Genomic DNA, 10,116 nt, shown 5'->3' on the forward strand with positions numbered 1-10,116 from the left:
TTTTTTTTTTTGGCCAAAGTCCATTAGGAAAAAAATGAAGTTTTTAGAGTGTGTTACATTGATCACATCTGTGATGAGGAGCGTGCAACACTGTCTTCTCTCCTGTTCTTGTTGCTATAAATCAAAAGGACTCGTAAGCTAGGGAACAAAAGCCAGGAAACCAAGACTGACACTTAGCCATGCTCCTGTGAGCTTTCTTGTCATGCCAGACCTCCTTGTGTGCCTCTAAGAGGACAGAGCCACACAGCATCACAGCTGCCACCGCGTGCACACTAATATTGTTAGTCCAGTTAGTTTTCCCACTCACTGTAGTGGCTTCACTCTCCTCTTGTGGGTAAATGATTTATACTTTTATTAAGACTATGAAGGGAAGACTACAGTTTACCGGTATTTACTTGAAATCAGTTCTTGTATTATACTTGTACAAAGCATATGAGTTTTTGTAGACAAAGAGAAGACGCAGAGAAAGGGTTTTCAAAGAAACCTCTTATACTATCCTCCAAATTCCATGCCCAATGCAACTGTCAAGATGTGTACTCATTTCCTAATGCCAGAAGTTTGGCGGACTCTACTTATTTGAGGAGAACACTGTAGAAGTGCTGCTGTGAGTTATCTTATAGATCACAATCAGGCTTAGCAATTTCTGTCTTTTACCTCTTGTGGCCCTTAGTCATCATGAAAGAGTACCAACCTAATGAAGTGGAGAGAGAGCCAGGGAGAGGAGCTCTGTAGAAGCAGGCTTGTCAGGGAAGAAGCCACAGGGGAAGAAGCATTTTGTGAACTCCTAGATCATCCCAGCCTCCAGCACTTTTTTTGTATCGACACCATGGCAGGATCGTAAGTGAGAATAGTAAGTTAAGTAAATTCAGTCAATCAAACAGCTCAATTCTGAAGTGGTGTGTGATTCTCCCAAAGACAATTTTAATAATTGAGAAATAGAATTCAAAGAACACATTGGATCACTGATGCCCAGAGAGAGTGTCATACATAATATTAAAAAATAGAGTTCAAGAAACCCCATTTTAAAACCACTGCAATGTGGAGAGGGAAGTGAGCTGGGAAAACAAAATGCCAACCTCTCATTCTCCTGCACTTCTCCTTCGTTTCCATTCCCTACCTTCTTTTATTGTTTTCTTCTCCTGTTCTGTTAATTTAGTGGGCAAGTCAAATGTTTGGGTGTAGGCATCAGCTAATGATCTTTTTCATAGGAAACAAGCCATTTGAAAATGAGAGTTATCTATTTAAAAAATTATTGAACTCTGACCATGGAAATTTTAGGTTCTATGAAAACAAGAATAGATAGAATAGTCATTGTAGTGTGGAGTATATGACAGAGTCAGTTTCATATTTTGTGGTTTGAGTCATGATTGAGGGGGAAAAGGGGACATTAGAAACCACAAAAAAGCAATCAATGTTCAGGGAAAAAAAGAAAAAGGGTAAGGTGAAGGAAGGCCGAAAGAAGGAAGCAGGCCTATGAATGAGTCCTAGAAGTTGAGTAAGAGCATGTGATAGCAACATTCTGAGACAGGCTGCCAATTTACTTGAGCAAATGTGTTAGCCTGAAAATTGGTGTATGAAGACTATAAGGATATTAAAATACATTTGCATGTCTATTAATGTAATTGAATATATGCCGGCAAATATCATATGTGCTTATGTTTATTCTACATTCACCTATGGATGTTTAGCTATAAGAATCAGAGATGAGAGATAATTATGAGTTTCTTATCTATATTCCTTGGTTTACTATTGCCCAGTGACATTTTTCACATTGAGTTATTAGTTTAGAGCCTGTGACCAACTGAACTGCCTGGCATGGCCTCTTATGTTAACTAAAGGTCACTGTAGCAGAAATGGCAAAGTTTGTGAAGAACCAGCTGTGGTGAAGAACAGATCATAGGCAGTGACATCTGGAATAAACCAGAATTAAAGAGGATCAGACTGATAATGTTTAAAGACAATCATGCAGGACAATAACTGAGAGAAATGTCTTTTGATATGGGAACAATTTTGACTAGGAAAGACTGAGCTGAGTCTGTAGCCATACCACCCTGAACATGCCTGATCTCATCTGATCTGGAAGACTGAGCTGAAGTGCTTTTTGTCAGGTAGAACAGCTAAAGTGATAAGGAGTACATATGTAGTTCTTTACAAATATAGCAGTCAGGTTTGGTTCAATTGATGTCCAGTCTGTGGTCTACTGAGAATAGAATGTCTGACAAGGCAAGTTGGTGGCCAGCCATTTTATAACTTAACAATATCCAATGGTGTGTTCAGTTTTGACCTTGAGAAACAACACTGAAGATTTTAAGTGAATGAAATCAGGCATCTGTTTGAGAATGGCAACTTCAACTGCAAAGTTAGCAACTTTGAATAAAAGAGAAATTAGAGATATGAAGATTAATTAGAAAGATTTTATCTTCTGGAAATACATGCAAGTGAGAAAGATACAAAGTAGAAAACAGAAGTGCAAATTAAGCATTGTGATCAATTTTATTAAGAGACAAAAGCTAGCCAATTCTGAGCTTCTAAAATAAATTTAACTCAAGTCAAATGAACAAAAGTGGGAAATACAGAGGTCCAGTAGAGTTGGCCAAGAAATCAAGAGTTTGTTAACAATGAAATAGTTTTCTGCATAGATTTAATAATAATGGAAGATCTACATTTTGAGAGTTTATCCGGTGTTAAGTGATTTTTAGCACAGTAATAAAGAATATAGGGATTATATATTCTGTAAATTTTCTTTTTTTCCTGTAAATTTCTTGTAGAATTCAGCTGAGAATCCATCAGGACTAGAACTTTTTTTTGTCAGTAGGTATTTTATTACATTTTTTATTTCATTGGCTGTTATTGGGAGTTTAACATATCAATACTTGATTGAAAATACCTGTTCTATGTTATGTCTATGTTTGAGAGAGAGTGAAGTTCAACTCAACTGCCTATGTTATAGGGCAAAAAATATCATTAAATTTCTTTTCTGGAGTGTTAACAACTTAAGTTTGCAGACCAAAAATTAGAGAAAAAGGACTGCAAGAACAGCCAACATTTTGGCTCTAGCCTTTCAAGGTCATTGAGGACTCAGGACATAAGAGAACCTATACTGTAATGTCCTGTAACTTAGTTGGGTCCCAAATTTTCTGGTCAAGGAGACAATGGAGCCACAGAGGAAAGTGATCGATGATGTATAGTGTGCCTGGGGAGAGTCACATGGAGAGAAAAAACATTTTCTCAGGCTTTCACACAGAGCAAATTGCTCAAGCAATGGCCATGACTCATCCACATGGCTGACACTGACAAAAGATCTACAAACTGCGGTACAGGGTTTCAGGCTAAATTCTGAGGGGACTTGACTGACCTTGTCTTATACAAAAGTTACATCTCTTGTTATATAGGTCTTGCTTTATCTTGGTCTTAATTATCCAGCAGAAAAGTTTACAAACATAGTATGAAAAGTAAAGCGATATTAATATACAGAGCTGTAAAAGGCTCTAGTCAACAACTTCTGACATTACCAGTCTTACAGAAAACCCACTACTATTGTGGACTACTGGACTATATTGGAATATTTTGCTGAATTCACCCAGCTACAATATTTAAATGACAATAGAATACCCTTCTCTGACAAAACTAAACAAAAAAGGGGATACAAATGAATGACCATTTTGTATCTGTATATTCAAAATAATTAGAATAGATATATAGCTACTTTCTCTTAATTCAATGGATAGAAAGATTTGTTCTAATAGAGTTTGTCTACAGGATATGATGTCTGCATCTTGTACTATGAATAACTACTACAAAGAAAACAATATGCAATGTATTAATTATTGAAACTGTCCTACTAATCAGTTTTGAAACTCTCATTGCTATGTCTTTCTCAATAAAATTATTACAAAAGAAAAAAAATTGAAAAGAAAAGAGCGAAAAAAAGATAGAGAAATGAACAATTAAATTGCAAAAGTAAGTAAGATATCAGCTAGGTAAAAAACAAAACTGAATTTAGAAGACAAAAACTAACATTCAAGATATTTTCTTCATTTGTGAGCTACCTGTCTCTTGGGTCCAATATACTGTATATTTTAAAAAATGATTTAATTTTTCTTCCTTTAGTTTTTCTAAATGCCTTAGACAGAGGAAAGTAGCTTAATGCTTAGTTATGTACTTACGGCTATTTGTGAATATTCATTTTAATGGGATTAGTGTCCATGATACATTACTTTGTGCTGCTGAAATAGTTAAAACACAAATATGAAAAAAATGAACACACATTTTTATAATTATTTTCATTAATGAATCTGAATAATATGTGCCTAAATTATATTTTAACATCATTTGTAAAGTGTTTCTAATTTATATAACATGGTAGGATCAAACAAAAATTTTCAGAGCAAAATACTTTCCTAGTTTATTATTTATGTAAGTATTTAAGGAACATTTTGGTTATAAGAATTTCATAACAGGGGCTGGTGAGATGGCTCAGTGGTCTAAAGCACCTACTTAGAACAAGCTTAGCAAAGCACAGGGATCGCGGTTCAATCCCCCAGCACCACATGCCAGCCAGCCCCGCCCCCTGGTGGGCTGAGCTGGCCACACACACACACACACACACACACAGAATAAATAAATAATTTAAAAAAAAGAATTTCATAACAATTTCAACCTGATAGAAATCGCATGCTCCAGAGCTGGCAAGGGAGCTCAACAGACTAAGTGCCTGCTTAGGCAAGCACAGGGACTGGGATGATCCCCGGCATCACATGCCAGGCCCCGCCCCGCCCCAGGGCACACTGAACCAGCGACCAAGACCCAGCGTGGTGGCGCACATCTGTAATTTCAGAGTTTGGGAGGCTGAAAACAGGAGGAGCACTACGAGTCCAAGCTGTATAGTAAGACCCTGTACCAAATATATGAAAAAAAGAAAGAAAAAAAGAACATGTTTCAATTACATTCCCAAACAGATTTCCTCTTACATTGGTTTTTCATTTTCCTATGAAGTCTCAAACATGGAAGGAATTATCTCTACCTATAAGCTAATATGATGTCCAGTTCCACATCACCAGATCTCTTGTCTATCAGAAACACCAACTTCAGTCTGCTTGACAGCAGAAGATTCGTAACACGCGCTCCCTTATTTGTTTAGTCCGGGCCCCATAAATCAAAGGGTTGACCATGGGAGGAACCAGGAAGTAAAGGTTGTCAACGATGATCTGTAAGTGGGGAGCCATACGGTAACCCAAAATCTGGGCCAGGACAGAAAAGACAACAGGGGAATAAAAGAGACCAATAACACAAAGATGAGAGCCGCACGTGCTGAGAGCTTTGCCTCGTGCTTCCCAAGTTGGTATCCAAAAAACAGCATGAAGGATAACTCCATAGGACAGAATGATAAAAAACAAATCAAATCCCACTGATGTTACTATAACCAGGAGGCCATAGACAATATGGTCAGAGACGTCTCCACAGGCGATCATCACCACAGCCATGTAGGCACAGTAGGAGTAAGCGATTATGTGCGTTTGGAAGCTTTCCAGGCCTCTTGCCAAGATGGGTGCTGGGGTCAGCACTGCTGTTGCTCGTGCCAGGATTGTCAGTGCCATCTTCACAAGTACTTTCATATCAAGAATGGTTACATACCTCAGAGGGTACCAGATAGCCACGAATCTGTCGAAGGCCATGGCCAGGAGGATCCCAGATTCCATGACATAAAAGGAAGGGATGAAAAACATCTGTGTGAGGCAGGCATCAAAGCCGATTTCCTTGGCGTCCATCCAGAATATACCGAGTATGCGGGGCACTGTGACACTGACCAAGCTGAGGTCAACGACTGATAGCATGGCCAGAAGGAGAAACATGGGCTCGTGGAGGCTCTTCTCCACCCGGATGATACACGCAATGGTGGCATTGCCTATGACAGCTATGACAAATATCAAGAAAAAAGGCACCGAGAACCAGCTATGGGAAGATTCCAGGCCAGGTATTCCAGCCAGAACAAATTTCAAGGGCCGAGGAATGGACTTGTTGCAAGTGGACATCCTTTGCCTGAGTTCCTCGAAGTCTGATTCCTAGGGAGAATGACACAAAACCGTTTTGAAGTCACTACATCATTTGCTTCCCTGTAATACTGGTTATAACAGTGTTTTATAGTGATATTGTGATTATATTCCATAAACCAAGCAGCAAATAAAGTCTTTAGCTAGTCAGCATGCACAGGAGGAAAAATCTTGGACAGATTTCTCTGCAAAAGGGAAAAGCAGTCTCAGGAATAAACTCCATAGGTACATAACAAGTCTATAGCTTAGAATTTTTTTACAGCTCAGATTCTGTTCCACATTCAATGTTTACAGGCCTCTAGCACTATCTCCTGGATGCTGGACATAACAGGACAATGTTTCCCACATTATACATTGTATGCAGGGAGTAGTGGTATAAAAGAGCCAAAATGCATAGCTTTGACTCCAAAGGAAACCCAATTTAAAGACATAGTACCTGGATCCTCAGTTTCTATGATTGGTGTTTTAAGAATTTTTTCCCCTGGAATACTTAGCCAAACAGCTTTAATTTTAGCACAGGATCTGGGAAATCTGTAGATATATTATTTGTAGAGTATGATAGTTTGGAAAAGTAATGACTGTTTTGGATGACAAATGTGAAATCAAAAAATATTTCAATAAAAATAATTTAGTGTTGTATTTCCAGGTTATTTAATAAAAGCCAGCAAGAGAATACAGACAGTGCAAAAGAAATGAATGGTTTTCTGTATATATGCTTTATTTTGGCATGGGGAGCACAATTTGAGAGTTATTGGCAATCACTGTTTCTCTAGAGATAAAGTTTTCTGCCATTTGTTATGAATTTTAATCTGTATAACTATTTTGGATAAAAAAAAACAATTTATACATTAACATATGCAATGTAAGTCATAGATTTATCAATATATTATTAATATGCTTCCTAAATATGTTGAAAGTAGATATCACCAAATATAAAATATATAAAAATTAGATTATAAAAACAAGAATTAAAAAACTCTATGATTAACTTTCACCATTTATAGGCCTAGTATTTGTTTAAAAATATTTCAACAGTATCATTTTGTAGGAGACTATCACAGAAAATGAAAATATTATTAAAAACTGAAGTATACCACAAAGTACTTAAAATTTAAACACAGTAATATTAATAATATGGCACATCATGTTGCTTTTACTTATTCATTAATTTGTATTAGCCATTTTATTATATGTTTGCTAATTTAATTGCAGGTCTAGTTTAGCATGTTCTCAAATTATTTTTAATTTCAGTGAATTATTTTTAAGTTTCTGCTAAATAGTTATGTTTTTATATTAGCCACAAGCTACAGTTTTAAAGGAAACAAAAGGCATGCATACATTGTACACATGTATTATGAAATGGAGTTTTTGCTAATTATTCCAATCTGCATATGTAGGAGCCCAAATCAGGATGACACTTGCACTAACATAGTCTTGTAGCAAATACACATCATAAAACATCATCCATATAAAATTATTTCATATTTCAAATGTATTTGGTGAAAAGCACACCACAACTTATTGCTAAGTAGCTATCTTGAAAGGTATCTTGATATAGTAAAAATCAGAAAATCACTACAGTGATATGTGGAGAGCATAATCTCAACTCTAATACTTTATGCAATTTAAGTAAATAACTTAAGATTTTGAGCCTCATTTCCTCATGCAGAAGAATTGCTAGAGGCATATATTTTAAGGTTTATAAATCTACTATTAATTTCCAATAGTATAGGTAATGTAGTTCTTTACATGTTTTAGTGTTCTAGAAATTCAAGTTTTTTAATTTTCTGTGAAATACAAGTATAAGTAAAATAAAATGTAATGTTAGTTTGTTGTTTCCTGAAAGAAACTCTAATTAGGATAGTGAACAAAATTAATGTCCTAAGAAAACATATTTAACAATCCTGATCATTTTCTCCTCGGTATTTTTGATTCATTGCATAATTTATGAAAAAAATATTTAGTCTCAGCAAATAAAGAGTGCTAAAATGTAAAATGCATGTTATAGCTTAATAGATGATAAGGTCGTATAGCAAAGACCTGAGTCCAAACAGAAAAGCTGACTTGTGATCACAGAATTTCACTAGTAAGGATTTTTATAAAGATGGAATGATCACCTATTACTATTTCATCTTAGTATACAGGTTTGTATAAAATCCATATACTAAGATGAAATATTACGTATGATAATGAAATTAGTATATCATTGAAATGTCAAGCAACATATCAAGACTTTCTTTTCCAGGCAGTAAGCAAAAGAACTGTAGCAACACTAAATATAAGTAAAGAAATCAACTCAAGCATAAATATTAGACATGTACTTTTTGTTTTCCAAACACCACCGGTCATATTAATAATCACAGAACCCCAAGCACCGCTATGAAAGTATTAGTGGTTGTACTACTTATTTGAAACTATTTTAGAATTTCTTTTTTCCTGTCTGACTTTTTCAATCCAGGTACCTCTATTCCTTTTCATTCCTTCACTTTTCCATGTTCTGTGAGTTGTACCTGCAGAAAGACCACACAGTCTGAAACTAGCAGAGTCCACTCGAAAGTCTTGCTATCTCCAGAATTATCTGTGTTTAACTTGAGGTAGATATATTGTTGGCTGGTCTGTGCCCTCCTGGGTCCTGAGTGACTTCTCTTCTATTAGGTAGTGCTATTCTTAAGGATATTCTAAGTAACACATCCCAGAGTCAGTGTTCAAGGATAAGATCTCTAGTGAGAATACAGATCTATTCTGATGGGGATGTTGTGGGAAGCATGATTGCATGGTCAAAAACTTCAGAGGGAAAAGTAGACACAAGTGAATCATTTAGAATAAAACCAGAGTGCTGAAGCAGGAAGGAGGATTAAACTCAATTCAGTGTTTCTTACAGCTAGAATTATGGAGACACTGTATCAATGTGCTTCAAAATAAATCTTTCAAGCCATTTTGAGTTTTAATAAACTTGAGCTTTCCCTAAGGAAACTGTGAAAGCATCTTGAATTTCCGGGTGCCATCAAAATCCACAAATTAACTATAAATATGTACTAAATAAAACAATTACTGATTGAATTAAAATCATTTTGGGGTGAGATCTACACAAATCAAAAGAAGTGAGCATTCACTTCTTTTATTCAGAGTGGAAGATACATGCCTACTATGACACTTTTAGTGTGAAGAGTATTTAAGATCTACTAAATTAAGAAATCTTCAGTGTACAATGACATATCATTTGGCATGGTCTTCATTCTTTTCATTCGATGTCCAGTTCTTTTTCACACTTTGACCCACTTCTATATTTTACTTGGCAACTACTTTTGTACTATGTATTTTTATGTGTTCTCTATTTTGTTTAGAAGCTATAAAACATTATGAAAGTATTTGTTCTTTCCATGTTTGACTCATTTTACTTAGTATAATGTCCACCAGATTCATGCATATTGCCACAAAAGTAAAGTATTAACTTCTCTTAGAGTGGAATAATATCACATAAAACCTAAATCTAGATCAGACTATTCCCATGCATGCAACTTCCTTTTTCCTCTTCTTATTTTTAGGATAAATTTGAATAAACTTTCTGCCTACTACCCAACTCTTCAGTTCAGTCTGTACTCTACGCTACAGTGGGTGCCTTCAGATATTGAAGATACTATACTTTATCCTGTCTTAGGATTTACACTGGCTTCTACATGCTGCTTTGACTCCTGCAACATCACCACCCCCACATCCACAACAGCTTTGTGGTCCACCTGCTAGTTAACTCCTTCTACTACCATGGAACCAAATGTTATTTTTGAAGAAACTTTCCTTGCTTCTGCAGCATAGATCAAAGCCTCACTGTCATTTCCCTCATAAAATTGCCTAGGAACATTTGCTACCCAATAAAAATGTGCATTTGAATATCCGTTAAATTATACAGCCTCCTCTAGAATGTAATCCCCTGAATCATGCATTTTTTTTTTTTTTTTTTTTTCAGAACCAGGGATTGAACTCAGATTCTTGTGCTTGCCATGGAAGCACTTATTCTACTGAGCCATCTCCCCGGCCAATCATGCGTTCTTATTTGCTTGTGGGGGGC

The 10,116-nt window shown here is 36.0% G+C and overlaps 1 protein-coding gene across 1 annotated transcript; it reads right to left on the reverse strand.

The window, feature by feature from the left end:
- Positions 1-5,087: 5,087 nt before the first annotated feature.
- Positions 5,088-6,032, reverse strand: LOC101591050 (olfactory receptor 52J3-like). Its single transcript, XM_004642094.1, has one exon. The coding sequence runs from the start codon at positions 6,030-6,032 to the stop codon at positions 5,088-5,090; it is 945 nt and encodes a 314-aa protein (XP_004642151.1).
- Positions 6,033-10,116: the final 4,084 nt, after the last annotated feature.

Source organism: Octodon degus, unplaced genomic scaffold (assembly GCF_000260255.1).
Source record: "Octodon degus isolate 3935 unplaced genomic scaffold, OctDeg1.0 scaffold00146, whole genome shotgun sequence".
NCBI classification, from domain to species: Eukaryota; Metazoa; Chordata; class Mammalia; order Rodentia; family Octodontidae; genus Octodon; species Octodon degus.

Bases quoted from the DNA above. Each gene is read 5' to 3' on its own strand.
- LOC101591050 (XM_004642094.1), bottom strand. From the start codon at position 6,032: ATGTCCACTTGCAACAAGTCCATTCCTCGGCCCTTGAAATTTGTTCTG.